This window comes from Thunnus thynnus, chromosome 13 (assembly GCF_963924715.1).
Source record: "Thunnus thynnus chromosome 13, fThuThy2.1, whole genome shotgun sequence".
NCBI classification, from domain to species: Eukaryota; Metazoa; Chordata; class Actinopteri; order Scombriformes; family Scombridae; genus Thunnus; species Thunnus thynnus.
Window position 1 is genome coordinate 3,253,331 of NC_089529.1, and position 17,831 is coordinate 3,271,161.

The 17,831-nt window shown below is 40.2% G+C and overlaps 2 protein-coding genes across 3 annotated transcripts in view; both read left to right on the plus strand.

The window, feature by feature from the left end:
- Positions 1 to 2,352: 2,352 nt before the first annotated feature.
- On the plus strand, positions 2,353 to 9,692 carry LOC137195153 (myb/SANT-like DNA-binding domain-containing protein 2). 2 transcript variants are annotated; one of them, XM_067607298.1, is made up of 5 exons: positions 2,353 to 2,445; positions 4,131 to 4,614; positions 6,443 to 6,698; positions 6,788 to 6,851; positions 7,614 to 9,692. In XM_067607298.1, the coding sequence occupies exons 2-5, from the start codon at positions 4,183 to 4,185 to the stop codon at positions 8,512 to 8,514; spliced, it is 1,653 nt and encodes a 550-aa protein (XP_067463399.1). In that variant the 5' UTR covers positions 2,353 to 2,445; positions 4,131 to 4,182; the 3' UTR covers positions 8,515 to 9,692. The 2 variants fall into 2 exon arrangements, with proteins under 2 accessions (XP_067463399.1, XP_067463398.1); XM_067607297.1 differs by lacking the exon at positions 2,353 to 2,445 and having other exon boundaries at positions 3,640 to 4,614.
- Positions 9,693 to 16,179: 6,487 nt separating this feature from the next.
- The window catches only part of esama (endothelial cell adhesion molecule a), a 55,170-nt gene continuing 53,518 nt past the window's right edge, over positions 16,180 to 17,831 (plus strand). Inside the window, exon 1 of the mRNA XM_067607299.1 lies at positions 16,180 to 16,606. Within this exon, the coding sequence (XP_067463400.1) occupies positions 16,540 to 16,606 (67 nt within the window). The 5' untranslated portion in view covers positions 16,180 to 16,539. The remainder of the gene's footprint in view (positions 16,607 to 17,831) is intronic.

Genomic DNA, 17,831 nt, shown 5'->3' on the forward strand with positions numbered 1-17,831 from the left:
CCAATGTTTCCTGTCTTTGACCTTTATTGGACAGCTAGTGTGTAGACTTGATCCAAAAAGGATTTTACTGTCCCTTTGGCCAGGTCAGGACCCCACTGACCACACACACACACACAGCCAAACACTGGACAGATGGCAGAGCAAGCTGGAATGACTTGTAGTCCCTGAAGGCAGCCAATCAAACACATGTCACAGAAAAGATGAAGTAAACAATGACACAATCCATCAATTGGGCCATCAAATGACCAATTATTTACTGACAATCCAATAAAAAGGTGTAGTTGACCGCCTTGTGATGACACTGTCCTGTTGGACTTTGGCCCCTTGGTGGAGTAATGGAGAACAACAGTGAGTTTCAGTGGCGGATAGCTATGCTGAGACTTTCTGGATTCATGTTTAACAAATTCAAAACTGCAAATTCCGCCAAGTATTGTTAATACATGAGAGCAACCCTATATTATGATATGAGTTAGATACAGTATGTACAGGACAGTAGTTGAACAAGGGCTGCTTTTTAGGCTCACTATTGCTGTTTAGGGATACACACACACACTGCATAGAGTGTTATAGATCCTACACTCATGACTTTTTTGTCAACTGTTATTTTTCAAAACAAATAAGACAAAGACAAAATTTTCCCATGTTGACAATACAGTATATCAATGCATGAATCTAAAAAATCATTCAGCAGTCCATTACATAATAGCATGTATGACACATTAAGACATAACCATACCACAAAGCACATTACTATTAGCAGCAGGTAATTATTGTTACAATCAAGCACAATATACAGTACATGTTGCAGCAGGACATATAGTAGTATATAAAATGTATATCCCATTTCAAAGCTATTATAATTCTATTCTGTTAATAGATCTTACATTTTATATTTAATTTTAATATTATTTTGTTTATTACATTGTCTATTATTACCTTACTTTTGCTTTATTCTTCTATGTTACATTTGTGAGAGCAAACGCCAAGACTCATTCTTTGTATGCTTGCATACTGGCTAATAAAACGGATATGGATTCTTCTGATTCTGATTCTGATTCTGATTCTGATTCTGAAAAGGGTAGAAAATATTGTTTGGCACTAGATAACTTTAAAGGGGATGATGAAGAAGCAGGTCGGTAGGCAGGAGTACATGCAAAAAGGGTGGCATTTATTGACAACACTATTAATGAATTAATATATAATTGAAGGAAGAAAAAAACAACAGCTAAAACCTCACAGCTACCACAGACTCTCCCATCAGTTTACACCAGTGACCTTCTAAGCCTCACCTAACTGGAACCTACCATCTGCTCAGGTAAGTACAGGGTGAGGTAAGCAGATATAGGGTATCATACAAAATAATCAACAAAGCATTCATTTGAGTTTGCTTTGTTACTGCTGACATCAAACCAGCTTGTGTTCTGTTATTGATATAAGGTACATAAGGTGTCAAGTCTTTAAACTATAGGAGGAAACAAGAGTCCTACTAATGTTTGAGTTTTATACTTGTACAGTATGAACTTTGTCACACATTAGCAGTCAGCTTGTTTACTGTGATTAAAGCATTGGATAAACATTGCCCTCTCTGCATGTGTCTATGGTCATGTTATTAGTATACATATAAACTCTCTGACTGACAATTTCTGTCAGTCTTCTGAAAGTTGACTGAAATCCAGCACACGAGTTGCAAAGATGTGTGTGTGTGTGTCTGTGGGTGTTTGTGTGTGTGTTTCTGTGGGTGTTTGGGTGTGTGTGTGTGTGTGTGTGTGTGTGTGTGTGTGTGTGTTAACCACAGAACATCCACAACAGTCACTCACTGCATTACTGTCAAGTCCTTGGTTGAGTGTTGTATTGATTAATGCAGATACCTTAATGTGATACAAGGCATAAATTGACAAATTCTGCATGGCAGTGGAGTCATCAGCACTTCATTGCATGCTTTCATTTGTTTCTTGTGTAAGCTGCTTAATGGCTTTATCAATAATAAAGAGAAACTAGACATCAGACATGTATTTGGAAGACGTCATTTTGAGCTGTATGTTTTTATGTTTCAAGGATTCACTACTATGCCTTTCCCTTTTGATGTTTTTTGTCTGTAAAAAATAAAATGTATTCTTATTTTATGGATATTAAAATAACGTATAGAGCAAGACTGAAATGCATCTGCTTCTAAGTGAATTACTATGTGTTATTAGATAGTCAGACAGACAGACAGAAATTATATAAAACCACTGTATTAAACTATGTGATAAAAGTTGCACACCACACTGCAATGGCAACATCCATCCTGACGCTCAGGACCACGATGTAGCTGCTGATTGCAGTTATTCACCTGGCAGCCCAGGTGTCAATCAGTCCTTGATTACATGGAGAATAGACAAGACACCACTGGCAAGTAAAGGGGCCAAGGGGCCATTACCACTGCTTCACCCCGAATGGTTTTAGGTGAGCCCCACATATTTCTGCTCCTCAAAACTGGTATTTCAATGTAACAGAGTGGAGCGGGGGGGAATACGGTGCTGCACATAACAAGACGCATACAGGCCATGGATGTATTACAGACAGTAAAATTACTTTTTACACTGTTTCAGGCTTTCCACCACATGTCAGCACAGAGATTGGTCCATAATGAAAACTGTAGAGAGCACAAAAGCCTTAATTTGCGTGTCATTAATTAACAGAGATGCGCACGCACAGAGTCCAAAACCAACTTTCATGGATTTTGCTTCCTTTACTTCTACTTGCATCTATAACATAATCTACTGAAATGTCTGTCAGAATAGGCTGCAGCTATTAATGTGACTCAGGCAGGTCTGAAACGTGTTAGATTAATATCTGAATCTTACATTAATATCATTCAGGTGTCACTGAATGTAATCTGGGATGTTGCATCAGTACTGATGTTCTGTTTGTTGACCACAGCTGCTGTGCGGTCGGTTATTTTCCTTTGATAAACTTTATTTTAATAAATACCTGCAGCATCACACAGCAGCAGAAACGATAAGTGCATCCTTAAAATGAAAGAGTGATTTGCGCATTTACGCACGTGGCACAGCAGCGTTAACTTAAAAAGATCAGTCAAGATCTGACGGTATGTTCGGTGTTCTGCTGCACATCTTCACCATTGACTGTATATAAAGAGGTCACACACAGATTCCAGGTCTATAAGGTGGGTTTGTTTTTAATAAAGCAGCTCTTATGGATCGCCCTTGCTGAAAACAGTCCTATTGTGTAAAACAATAAGGGACTGTGCTTAGTCCAGCAGTCCAGTCGGTGTAACAGATTATTGCGTTTAGTTTAGAGGCTGATCCGAAAAACACTGCACAGCGGTTTGTAATATTCACAACTCTGGAAAGTTATCATGCTGCAGCCTTGTTTACTAGTGCGCACATGTGGAGTGTGTCTGTGTCCGCGGACCCTCGAAGAGTAGAATGGAACTGTGTGTGCGTCCGCGGTCTGTGTGCAAGTCTACAGCTGTCAGAGAGAGAGAGGGAGCCCCTGCAAGACACAAGCAAATGTCTTCACAACCAATGAACACAATCCATATGATAAGATTAAGATTATGTGGGATCACTTTGTGTCTGATCTGATCGCAACACTTTCTTATTAGCTTCCAGCTTTAGAAAAACTCTTAACCCACTGAGAGTGGTGAAATCAAAAATGTTGTCAATGTGGGGATTATACAGATGTGATTGAGAAAATCTATAGTTGGCTTCCAATAGATCACGTGCATCATTGTAAAAGTTTTTTTGAAAAGGAAAATGTGTTATTTATTCAACATAGACAACATATTATCCAAGGTCTTCCAACCACCGACCAAGAACTGTCAACCACTTTTAAAGATCCCTTTGTTTTTATGTTCTATAAACAGACTATGGTTCAAACAAACAAGAAAGGACTATGTTATTTTCCATTCCAAAACTGCACCAGGTCCTCCAGAACACTCAGCCCCATACTTGAGGCAGCTGTGTTAACTGCGTGCAATGCACTCTGGGGGGCTCTGACGTGTTCCAGCAGTCCGGACTTCACTGTCTCTGGCGGGAGTTTATTTGTTTGTTTATTTAGACCAGCAGCATCCACCTATGAGGCTCTGCTTTAATCCACGCCGCATTTTGCTCCACACCTTCCAGCGTGTTGCCCGACGTCACCTTCCCTCCCCCTCCCCTTAGCAACAGAGGCAACATGGCGGCGTCCAGCAACGCAGAGCATTCTCCGGAGATATCGAGGCCGTTGAAGATACCGAAAACCGAGGTGCCATCCCCTGAGTCGGAGGATTTGAGTGACAGTAATCAATACCACTCTAATCCCTCCACGCCTAACCGCTTTTCGCCTTTGAACGTGGGCTCAGGGACCGCGGGCCGGACGGCGGCCTCCTCCTCCTCCAACAGCTTCACGGCGTGCCGGGGGATGTCGTGGACCCCGTCCGAGACTAACGCCCTGATAGCGGTTTGGGGCAACGAGAGACTGACGGAGGCGAGGATGCAGCAGCTGGAGGTGGCCGGCACCGTGTTCTCCGGTAAGGCCCCCGGTCCCGCCATGTACGAGCGGGTGTCCAGAGCTCTGTCGGAACTGGGCTACGAGAGGACCCCGTCCCAGTGCCGGGAGAGGATGAAGGTAACTACTAAATCAGGCTGAGAGGACATAACAATGGCTGTAACAGTAACATGTTGTTCCTCCATCATCAGGACCTCTCCCTGCAGCTGATGGGGCTGCACAGTACAGACATGAGGGCCAGGAGAGGGTCACCCAAAGAAGTCTGTAACACGTTAGTAGTCCAGTTGTTGACCTGACTAACAGCTAATCACACTATGCAAAGATCAGTAATTAGCCCACAGTGGCAGACTGTGGACACTGAGAAATGTTGTATTTGTACTAAATATCAGGACTTTTCTCATCTTGCACAAACTGTTTAACACACCACACTTGTCTCATGCAGGTACGCAGTAAACCCACCTACACTCAGTTTACACACCATATAATACAATACATAATACCCTGATATGCGGTATCAATACACATCATAGTAAACAGTGGCTACAAATGAGGAAATAAATATGAGGTAGGGTCTCAGAAGATAAAAATCTCATGATGATGACCAAAATGAGTTTACAGTCTTTTTATGCACATCACTCATCCCAAAGCCCACACATTATTGGATCTACTAGGGTGAAATCAACACTTACTGAAAGCTTTTAGTCTCATTAATTAATTTATTTTCTCGCCTACTTGCACATGTAACAATGTAGCTAGTAGAAATATATGTATCACTGGTCATCAGAGATGACAGTTATAGATTGTGTCAAAATTTCATGTTAATATGACATCTCCATGAATTTGACACCATTGCATTAGATGAGCATCAGAGCCTGAATGATAAATCAGTCAGGCTGATATATCAGCTGATATTAGCTCATTGCAGATAACAAGATATTGAAATAGAGAAAGATATTGTTTGAAACGGTGTCGCCTATCTATAGTTTGTCCACCAGAGAGTAGTAATGAATTTATTTTCAACTGTGAAACATCATGCTCAGAATATTTCTTGGTTGCAATCGTTAGAAAAACAACCTTGTCAAAAATGTTAATTTATGGTATGGGTAGTGTTTTTTAAAAAAAGAAGAAATGGTCTGGTATATCATTTTTGGATTTTTTGAAATCTCTAATATCAATATCGACTTCAAAAATCCTGTATCAGTCAGGCTATAATACCCAAGATGTTTTCTTTTCAGCATCAGTATTGAAATGGCGTGTTCTTCAAAATGTAATTCAGAGTTCAAAAAGGTTGCCAGAAATTAGAAATAACACGTAAGTCAAGGTTTTCTGCAGGAGACCAGGTTATTTAATTAAATGTCAAAGAACATACTCTGTACTTACTACAGTCACAATTCTGCAATGAAAAACTCCTACAATAACAGTTTACAGATAGTTTGCTAAGAAGTGCACAGAATGAAGAGCATCTCTTAATCATACAAAGCAGCTAACTAGGATGCTACAGACTACAGCAGAATGTAAATAATCACAATATTAAAGTCTTGGGATTGGACAGTAGAGTTACATAAGTCCTGGAATTCTAGAGATGCACAAAATTAACTTTTCCACCATGCCTCTCAACAGTCAAATCATAAATTCCATCATCATACCTCCCAGCTGCCATAAAGGTCAGAATCCCACTGGACATGCGTTCTGGAGGTCAGTGTGTTTGGGGTCAAACTTCAGTTTAGTTGAACTTCAGAGAAGTGTGTGTTGCTCTTTCCACTGCTCTGCACAATGTCAAACCTGCCCTTTCAGTGTGAGTGTCATGAGTAATTAGATTACATTCCTATGAAAGCATAAAGTAAAGTTCTCTATGTGACCCTCTCTGATGTGAGCCGACCATATTGTAAAACTGTCCCAGCAGAGTTGACAGTCAGCACATTGATGATTTATCCTCTGTCATACACAGACGCTGCGGCGCTGCTACAGCCGTGTGAAGGAGCATGGAATCGGCAAAAGGAAGAGCAGCTACACTATAGAACAGCTGGAGAAGGTGTTCGGTCAGGGAGGCTGGGACTCCCAGAGCTGTGCCCCAGTGCTGATCAACAGCAGCGGCCTGTATCAGGAGATGGAGTCCGATGGCAGCACCCTGGAAGACTTCTCCCAGGAGGACTGGTGCAACCAGGTGCTGGACTCTGCTTTCCAGGAGGGAGACATGGAGACTGGTAAATATGTTAGCAAGCTGTGGACAAATAGGAGTAAACGGCATAAACAGTGGGTTTGAACTAATACATGTGCTTGTTTTTATCTCTAGAAGAAATCCAGGTGCCTAAAAACAGAGCTCTACAGATTCAAGCAGAGCTGTCAGAACAAACCCAGTAAGTCAACCCGAACAAAGGCTAAACTCACTTTTGTCTTTGTAAACTGAATGTTTGATATAGAGCTTTGATTTGTCAGTTGTGAATTAGCAGGATCATTGCAAATTACTGTTAAAAGGCCAATACTGTCATTTGTTTGACATTACTCTAAGAGGGATGTACTTAGCAAAAACTGTAGTCTTTGCAGTCGTCTTTCCCCAATTAAATCTCAATCTGGAAGAGCCTCCGCCAGTGGAAACTGATCAGAGCACTATATCCCAAAAGCATCTTAAGGTAAATATTATCTCAGCCTACAAATATACAATGGGCCAAAGATTATCCTGTTCTTAAGATGCTTTTAGTTAATGGTTTGACATTGTACATTGCTGTCTGCTAGAGTGTCTTTTTTGGTACCATCACTGGGAGTGAGAATTTTTCAAATCTCTAAGGAATCCCCATCTGTCTCCTCTGGGTGCTCTTTGTTTTATATTTGTGGTTTAGCCCCTATATATAACATCAAAGGCATCACAGGAGACACAAAATAATCATATACTGAGAGAATATATAGTGCGAGTTTATATTTCTGTGTATAAACCAATATGAGTTAATCATCTGTAGAGATTAGGGAAGTCCCCATGAAGTTTTTTTGGTCCAAATCCTGATTCAAATCTTTCCAAAACTGATACAGCTGCTCAGTGCACACTCAAGCTTGTAGAACACTTTCTAACACAGGAAACACATTGTGTTACTTTGTCATTGTCATGTATCTTTGTTTTTTTGCAGAAAAAGGGACATGATGCAGACTGTGATACGTATCCTTGAGTCGGTGCAGCTGAAATGGGAGCACTTCCAGACGTGGACCGAGTTCTCACGGCTGCACCTCTCCAACAAGCTGGCCATCTTCGGGGTGGGGTACAACACGCGCTGGCGCGAGGATGTGCGTTACCACTACGCCGAAATCAGCTCGCAGGTGCCACTGGGCAAGAGGCTTCGTGAGTACTTCAACCCGGAGAAGCCCGAGGGCCGAATCATCATGACCAAAGTTCAGAAGATGAACTGGAAGAATGTTTACTACAAGTTCCTGGACATAACCATCAGCGAGGCACGCTGCCTGGAGCTGCACATGGAGGTGGACTGGATCCCTGTCTCCCAGTCCAGAGCAGCAGGCTGCAGCACAGGCACATCCCACTACCTCCTTCCTGGGGACATCCCCAAGGCGTATGGACTCTATGCTATTGGCTATGAGGTGGCGTCGTCAGCTCAGACCTCCCCCCAGAGTGATAGTCAAGACCATAGCTTACCTCAGTGCGAGTCAGAGAACGGGGAACAAAGTGATGAAGCAGCAGGGAAGAGTGACAGGACTGGGGCCAAAGTCACTTACTGCTTCCTAGGCATAGCTGAGGATAGGACCATACAGCAGTGTCTCTTCCAGCACTTTCAGGGTTCTAGCAAGCACTATGTCCACAGTGAACCCTCCGCCGTGACACGTTTCCTGCAAGAGAACTGCCGCGGTGGCATCACATGTGAGGATGGCGATGGAGGCGAAGGCTCGTCTCAACGTTTGGCCATTTACATGAAATTCATTGAGGTGGAGCTGGACTTCCTCTCAGCAGGCTCCCTGGTGGAGTGCCTCGAAACTGCCGTCGGTTACCCCCTGAAATACAACAACAAAGAAACATGCTAACTACTACTCAGTGTTTTGGACGTGTAATGACTGAAGATATAATAAGCAAGTGTTACAGCCAGCAAAGCAACATGAAAGGTGACCAATTCTGTCTGTTATGAAGCATGGATGTGTGCAAAAACCTTTTCAGCTCTCTTGAACAGATTTATGATTAGATCACTTAAACTAAAAAGAATGAGGATGCACAATATGGCAAATGTCTTGTTTAGAAATATAATATGGGAACAGTATTACAGAGCTGCAACATCCAAGAAGTATATACTTATTATTTTAGTCTAATGTGCACTACAAAGGTTCTGCTGCTTGTTTAGTGTAGATAAATATTGCCTCATCAGGGAGTGTGGGGGTTGGCAAGGTGACTACTGCAGTATGCATTTGTCTACCTCAGTAGGATGTAGCAAACAAGGCAGCAAGGGGACCATAGCGTGTATTTATTCAAAAACTGCCTTTACTTTGACTGTTGGGGTCTGGACCTGAATTCACAAAGCATTGAAACGGCTGATTTATGCCTTATGTTTTGCACGTGTCACTGGGCTGCAGCTAGGGATGCATCAGTGCAATTAGGGACCTCGCCAGTGCTATGCTAATGGTACTTACTAATGTGGACACCTGTTTATACGGCAGTCTGAACACTCAGTTATGTGTTAGGCTCTCGTGCTGACACCATTGGATGGATAATGATAGCTCTGATGCACATTCAAATGCTTGACAAGGTTGGCGATAGTCAGAGTTTTTCTCCTGCACAAGTTAAACCTGTTGTTCACTAACTGAACTTAATGTAGTATTTGCTAGATACTCTGAAATACTGCCACACCAGTAAGGACATTATTTATCTTCTTGATTGTTTTTTGTGCCATGGTATCAGCCAAAATGAAAATGTTCTGATATTACACTGTAGTGTAAATATACAGTAAGCCAATGTGTATTGGTGGCCAGTAGTTTGGAGCATCTCTAGCTGCAGCTGTGGAGTTGTGGTAGATGGATAAGTTACCAGCACCTCCTACAAACTGGTATTTGAAACAGACCAGTCTTGCAGATAACATGCGATCACACCAGTGGTTGTGATAATCTGCTTGCTAACAGGTATAAACCAGACCTAAGAGCACTGATCTGGGAATTCTAGTCAGGTTACGACTATAAGCTGCAAATGTTAACTCATCCATAGACCAGTAATCAAACTGAATCCTTTATGAACAAGATTCCTGAGGTTATGTGCAATGTGCCAGGAAAGGACCGTGTAGAGAAGAATCAAACAATGGATAAATCCATATTGAATCTATATATATTGAATCTACCTTATATATCTATAATATATATATTTAAGAATATCAATGTTCTTGAGCATTCCGGCTTTTGCAAACTTGCAATGTTCATTTGTTTGGGTATACAGTATATGAAAAATAAATATGATATTTTATATTTTATTGGTTGACACCACGTCTTGTATGTGATTGTTTTGAGGTCACCGTCTTGTATGTTTACATGTCTGAAAACCAATAAATGGGGCACTCACTGTCATTTGCCACACAGTGATAATGAGTCTTTGTATTGCTTTGAGCAGTAGGTTGTCTCAGATACTGTAGGTCGATACTACCAATAAGTGTTTCAATTTGATATCGCAATTGGGCTTGGGTATGGCACATTGACTCTATAGCGCCCCCTAATTGCTTTTAGCATTTTTGAGGTGCTAGGGGTGCTTAAAAACTAACAAAAGTTTGCACAAGCATCAGAAGTGGTGAAATTTGATATCTGACTAGGAGACCAAAGAATACTTATATATCAAAAAGAAAACATTTAGTTTGAAAAGGTTTGGGACCATTTATTACTTCTGTGAAGTGCATGAACCTGATAGATAAAGAGGAAGAGGACTGAATGCTCCTTTTTTTTTATGATCCTTTATTTTTTTGAACGATATTGCTCCTTGATGTGAACCTTGAAGAATGCTTTGAGTAGCTCAATAATTGAGTGCAATTAATCAAGGAGATAGTCTATTTTGAAAGTAAAAATGTGTTACACAGCTTTACTGTTTCATACCTATGTGTTCACCTAAGGCAACAAACATTGAATATATTATTTAAAGACAAATTTAGGATTTAGCTGTTATATTCGAATGCATGAGATTACTCAGATGCATCTGATAAAGTAGCCCATGAGTGTTAAAGCATGCCCTACTCAGAGAGAGAGAAAGTGCTGCTCTTCAGTTATATTTTTGAGATGATAAAAAGCAGAATTTGTGACATACCCCACATCAGCCCTAAAGTTTACCTCTGAGACTATATATAAATTAAAAAGTACTGGCCCTAACATTGATCCTTGGGGAACCCCACAAGTTATTTTAGAGCATTTTCAGAAGTGATCATCACTTGAGACCAGTCCTCTGCCAGAGAGATAAAGGCAAACCAGTCAAAAACAGTTTCAGACACTACACTGAGTAAAATTAATTTGTGATCAACTGCATCAATAGCAGATCAAGTAGTACCAAAACCAAAAGTTTATTGTCATCTAAATTTATTCTACTATCAACTAGTTTTTGCATTCTAAAAAACCTTTGCTGTCACATTTTTACTGACAGTATGATCAGTACCTGCAACCTGCAGGTGACTGAGCTCAGCAGAGCTGCAGAGCTGTGGTCAGACAGGTTCACTATAAGCTCCGGTGACACTGCAATTTAACATTTAAAAAAACATTTTACCATCTGATAACTGCAGGAACAAACAGCTACAGGACAAAATGCAAAATGACTTCTAGCCCATTTAAATGCACTATTTGTCTCCCTCTCATTATTATTATATGTCACTGCAGCAACTTCTGCCCTCCTGCCTCACACAGCCGCTCCCCCTCAGTTCCCCCTCAGCTCTCAGTTCGCTCACCCTCCCTCTCTCTTTTCTCTCATCTTTTTTAAATTGAGTCGGGAAACCCAACATTTTTTCTGTCATTCACAGGCTTTCTCTCTCTTAGAGAAAACTTTCCACCGTTGTCTCTCCTCACCAGCTCTGTCTCTCTGTCGCTTGCTCTTGCGCTCAGTTCACTTGCCCTCTCTCTCTCTTTTTCTCTCATCTTTTTTAAAATGAGTTGGGAAACCCACAACAAAGCCTAACTCTTAACGTTATCAATTGAAGAGAGATGTCATCCCCTCCTGTCTTACATGGCAGGGTTGTATAGCTCTGACCATGACATGCAGTAGCAGAGCCCAGAAGCCGTGCCCAGCTGCGGCAGAGTGGAGCAGCTTGCTATTCGCTTGTTTATTTCAAGTTTATTAATATTAAATGTGTCGTGTGTCCAAATTGCACCAAATTTCAACAGTGCACTCCCTTGTGTCCGCAGCAATGCACCCACCAAGTGTGAAGTAGAACAGTTCTCGAGATATGCAAAGGACAAACATACAGACAGACAGACAGACAGACAGAGATTCCTTGCTTTATATGGAGAGATTTCATGTTGTATGTGCCTTTAGAAAATCAGATATGGCTACACATGAATCATGCTATGTTCTGTCCTCAATAATGTAACTGTAATAATAATAATAATAATAATAATAATTAATAAATAAATGATCTAAAAGGTCTTTAATATTCAACTAGAAATTAAGGGTAATGCTGCAATAACAAATCCAGGTTCACCAAGTTGAACGACTGCAGAAGTGCAGAAAAAATGTCTGTTTCCCTAGAACAGAGCAAGGAAATTAGGTGGCGATTTAGATAATTCTGCGGATGTACTGACACCCCAGTGAATCAACAGGATGTGATACTTTTCCCGTCTTTAACTGCACTACCAGCGTAGCTCTAAGGATACCAACGAATGTCCGTCTGTCGGTCGGTCCACCACTTTTGTCCAGACTGAATTATCTCTACAACTGAGATGGATTGCCATGACATTTTGTACAGACACTCATGTTTCCCAGACAATGAATCTTGCTGACGTTGGTGATCCCCTGACCTTTCCTTTAGCGCCACCATGAGGTTGACTTTTGTGGTTTTGAGTGAAATGTCTCAACAATTATTGGAAGGTTTGTCATGAAATTTGGTAGAGACATTCATATTCCCCTCAGGATGACGTGGTCATTTTCCTCTAGCATCATCACCATCATCAGGTCCATATTAACTATGTGTCCAATACTTTTAGTTTATGACTAAATCCCTGCTAAACTGAGAAGCTTCCCACAACCCTTAGCTGTACTTTGTGTTTAGTGCTTAGTAGCTAAAATGTTAGCATGCTAAATGGGCATATTACTGTGTAACATGAGATTTCAGTGGATACAATTGCAGCTCGTAGTTGAATGTTGTGCATGAGGCTTGGAGGGTGTAATTCACCTTTTTGGCCAGGAGATGGCGATATATAGCTATTGCTAAAAATGGCACTCGTAATTTCTGGTCACTGATAAATAAAATCTATTGAAGCCTGCTGAAGAAAGGCATTAATATCTGATAAAATGTCAAATAAAGTACAAATAAAAACAGGGTGACAGATGTGAAGAGGCTGACTAATAATTCAAAGGTGCCTCTGAAGGAAGCAAACCCGCAACTGACCCAGTGAGAGGCTGTGATGCATGTGCAGAGACAATACTGCTGACCTTTTGAATATTATCCTTTGGAACGAATATCTGAACATTTCTTCAGACTCAATCAAACACAGTATAAAATACAAGTAAATAGAATCTGTGTTTTTTTTTTTTTCCGGTGTAACACAATTTATGCACAAAGGCTGCAAAACAAATAGAAAGACATGTACTGTATTTTTGTTATGAATAAAATGTCTCGCTCAGTCAGTTAGTCAATAATTAATGTTACATTTTGCCATTGTTTAATTTGCATTGTAGGTACCTCAATGAAAGTAATTATACATACATCATGTAAATAAATATTTCATTGTGCCCTGCTGTTGTATATTTGATAGGGCTCTTTTCTTTTGTAATGTGAATGTGTAATAGGCTTACAATCATGCAGTATATATGTAAGAAACAACAGGATTTTTTTTTTTGGCAAATGTACATTAGTGTTTTGTCATCAAAGCATTAGATTTACAGGTCAAACTTGCACCATGCTGCTTCTGTTGGAGCAGAAAGCATTGAATTAAAAAAGGGGGAGGGGGACTCTTCTGGAAATGACCCATTCACAAACTATGAACATCACTTCACAAGTCCCAAACTGAAATATAATAAATATGACCTGAAGCTAAATGAAACAAAACATCTGCTACAGCACTCTAAACCAAATCTACAGTATCTAGAGCAGCGATGATAACCTCATAAGACAATACCAATGATACTTTTATGCAGGTTCAGGCAGATTTCACACATCTACCATATAGAGTATAATCTGAGATAATCTCATCATAAAAACAATAGACTCTGTGGACATCATACACTCTTTGTACTCTTTTTTTATGCAGGCAGTTATCAATACACAGTAAAAATGTGTACTGATGTCCAATGTCCAGGATGGAGTGATGCAGGTGATGCATAAATAGCAAATATTTGCAGTAAAATGGCCTAAAGACTATTACAACTGCAATTTAGAAGAGCCTGTGTTGATAGACTGGTTTCAATTATCTTAACATTACCTGTGGAATTTCACTGCAGGGAGTGCCAGTCTTGATTCTCATGACCAGCAATAGCAAACACAGTCGACTGCATATTCATGGTTTCTTGTGCTGTACTTTAGACTCTTGTAAGATCTTCTTCCTGGATATGAATGCTGTACTTTTCCTGAGTGTAGGACTTTCCATGGATGTAATAAATTAACTCCTGTTTCGGACTTTGAGAAAACATCTTAAATGTTTAATATTTCCAAGGTTAATAATGAACATTCACACTCTTGATATGCCATGTTTGTACGTGTGTATGGGTATGTTTGAACATATAATGCACTATTGTAATGAACTTATGTAAGTCCATATACTTTTCATATATAAGTCAGACCTCAGACAAGTCAGACATGAGATACATGTGACATTCTTAGCATGAGTAATGTATTTGTACTATTTACTATTACGATTTATCCACTAATGGTATTTGTACTATATTGGTTTGATAAGGAGCATATGGACTTTAAGTAGTGGCAGATACAGGGATTAGGGGGATGCACATCATGTATATCACTACTATTTGACACCTTTTCATAAAATTCAAAAGAAGAAAAGGAAAGAAAGAAAACATTGTATCTTTAATGTAATCCTTAATCAACTGGAGGAAAACAGTATGTTTGGCCTGCAGGTGTCATGTTTGCTCATCTTTTGACTACACTTTGTTTTGTCTGTTTGGATTAGCAGGCTAGTCCAGAATCCAGTATTAGCCTCTCTGCTTAAATTATATTTACACCAAAATAAAAATAGGCCTGTTTTGATAGCTTTTCCCTGAATGCTGTAGATTTCAGCTGGAGGCACAGATGCAATTTACAACAACACAACAAAATCTCCTCCTTATAAGGATTGGACCCTGCTTCTTTGGATTTAATCACAGGGATAACCCTTGTTCACCTCTCATAATTGAGCAGTCGTGATGCATTAGCCTCACCCTTGTTGCTGAGGCAACTGGGCAACCTTAGGAAATGAAATAAAGGGTTCTGACCACCTCAGAGAGCACAGGTCAGTCCATATTTTTACATCGGGGGGTGAGCTCACCTTGGGAATTCACGTCAAGCTGAGTCCAGTCTTTCTCTGCTTTCAGACCCTCACCTCTTCACACATGATAGAACAGGAGTCGACGAGCTTCAAGAGGAGACTAGAGGAAAGGATGGAGCTTTACTTGTGTAGGTTTGGAAATAGGCTTATTTTTGAAAAACCTTGAGCAAGGGTATTTAGAATCGGCAAATTGCACAAGTACAAGCACAGTATACCTGCCTGCCTTACAACCCCTCCTGCCCCCCTCCCGTTTCAACCGAGGACATTATTTTATCATTAATTATTTTATTTTTTTGTTGTATATGACAGGTATTTAAGAGAAATGATCTGATTCAACTATGAATTAATCAATTCATAGTTCCTTTTATACCTTCTTCCATTCAAGGATAAATGTGATTATTCCAGCATTAGTCCCACTGCCACCATGTGTTACATTGTTAGCCTGTTCAAGACATTAAAACAAACCGAGGAGGCATTTTTAACCATGTAATCATATTTTTCACGGTTTACAATTATTGTATCACATCTGTTGTGACATGAAAATCTGACATTGTTCTTTTTTTTTACTCAGAAGTATCATCGAAATGAAAAGTAGCTGTTGCACCTGCACATAAGCGGACAGGTGTACCCGCGTCAAGCTGTGAAATATAACTAAATACCGGATATTAGTCAACTTTGATTTCAAAATAAAAGCAGGGCAGTCGCGCAAATCATTCACTGAGCCTGTTTGTAAATTAGATGTTTTATTCTGAAGCTCATGAGGCAAACTTGACATCAGCTCGCTGAGGTGGCAGGTCTCTCTCTCTCTCTCTCTCTCTCTCTCTCTCTCTCTCTCTCTCTCTCTCTCTCTCTCTCTCAAATTCAAATTCAAATTTAAATTTTAAAAAAAGCATCACGAAAAAGCATTAAGAATCAATGAAACAAAATAACATTAACATAACATTAAGACTGATATGTATTAATTATATATAGTACAGTAATTATATATAGTCTCTCTCTCTCTCTCTCTCTCTCTCTCTCTCTCTCTGTGGAAAGGACACAGGATGACAACTTGCAGAGTTGGACTCGCAGCGCTGTCGATAAGGAAGGACTCTCAGATGCAACCGAGCGTTAAGAGGACAAGAGTCGCGGAAGACCTTCGGTGTAGAAGGTGGTGATCCAGTTTACACTTTATCAACATCTCACCTGAAGTCAGAAAAGAGGATTCCTGCGCTGCGGGATCAGGAGTCGTCCACGTTTCCTCACCTGAAGTGTCCCTTACCTTCCCCGGCGAACGTCTCTGCTGGGGGACTGGAAGAAAACCACCTGACAGACTTGAGCTTTGCCTGAGGCGAAACAGCTCATATATAGAAAGCTGGGTGAAGGACACTGACACATTGAGAAGTGGAAACTGTGGTTGCATGAACCATGGAGGTCTATACTACTTCGAGGAAACTTGCTTTGCTCTCATTCACCTTTCTGTGGGGGCTCTCAGGTCAGTCGTTTCACACATTTCCTAATTTATTCATGAGTGTGTTTCTGTAGTTTCAGTAATTTTTTCATACAGCAAAAAATACACTTCATAGCCTACCTATATATATTTCAGATATGCTTAAAATGTGCAAAAATTGGATCTATAATTGGACTAATGATGTGTCCCAAGGTGACATTCACTCAATACTGAAACTCATTTTCAGTAAATCACAGCTCTAGTCTCTCTGCGGTGACTGTTATTTACATGTTAAAGTTCATATTTTGCCCATTTTTAGCATACTTTTAAAAATATCTCCAGACATTCCATTCTTCAATATGTAAAGTGTATTTTTTGGATGATTGGTATTGAAAGCATCCTGACATAAGTCATCATAACTAACAGGGAAATGACAGAAAAGGTGCAAGGAATGATATGTGCTCCTGGGAGGTTCTCTCCTATATGTGTGCCACAGGATGAAGGGATGGATTTAAAGCTGAAACACCTGTTTGTTTTTCACAGGATTTGAAACAAGTGTGTTACACATGATTATGTCTTCCAGGGAAGAATAATCCCTTTATAGCTGCTGCAACATTGGCTCAGCCGTCACTCTCTCTAGCAATGTATTAAACTCCTACTTTCACTGATAGCTGTATAGTACACACAGCCTTGTTTCCCCCCCTCCTGCCATCTTTTTCGATTTAGAAATTGGGGCACAGCTGCGCGAGTATTTTGCAAATGTTTTAACGAATGAGAAGTTCTAAATAATTAATTCAGGTAAAAAAAATTTAATAGCGTTATCTAGAAGGGAGCATCATTTTACACTTAACAGGAAAACATTTGTCAGGATTTTTCTGAGGATAGGTTCATGTCAAGGAAACTGCTTCTGATTTAGCTGATTTAGCCTCCTTAAACAGAAACAAGGGACTGACTTGTGTTCATATTTGGTTATGAACTTTCAATCATCATTTTATCATCTCTCTTGTGTCAACTCTCAGCATCAACAGGAACTACATTTTTGTCGCTGGCAGTTATGAATGCCTCTAACAGTCTGTTTTAACTTGGGCACAGACGTCTCTCATGAAACCATCCTACTCTCATATAGAATAACAGCAGATATCCATTTAAGCTAGGGCGCTCCATCTGCTTCAGGTGAGTGCGTATTAGTTCCAAGAGACAGGCTGGTGACTTTCATTTCGCCTGTGAGACATGAAAGCGAGCGGAGCTTCACATTTTGCCTGAATTTGCT

Bases quoted from the DNA above. Each gene is read 5' to 3' on its own strand.
- LOC137195153 (XM_067607298.1), top strand. From the start codon at position 4,183: ATGGCGGCGTCCAGCAACGCAGAGCATTCTCCGGAGATATCGAGGCCG. The intron at 4,615-6,442 runs GTAACTACTAAA...TGTCATACACAG, and splicing joins AGTGCCGGGAGAGGATGAAG to ACGCTGCGGCGCTGCTACAG. The intron at 6,852-7,613 runs GTAAGTCAACCC...GTTTTTTTGCAG, and splicing joins GAGCTGTCAGAACAAACCCA to AAAAAGGGACATGATGCAGA.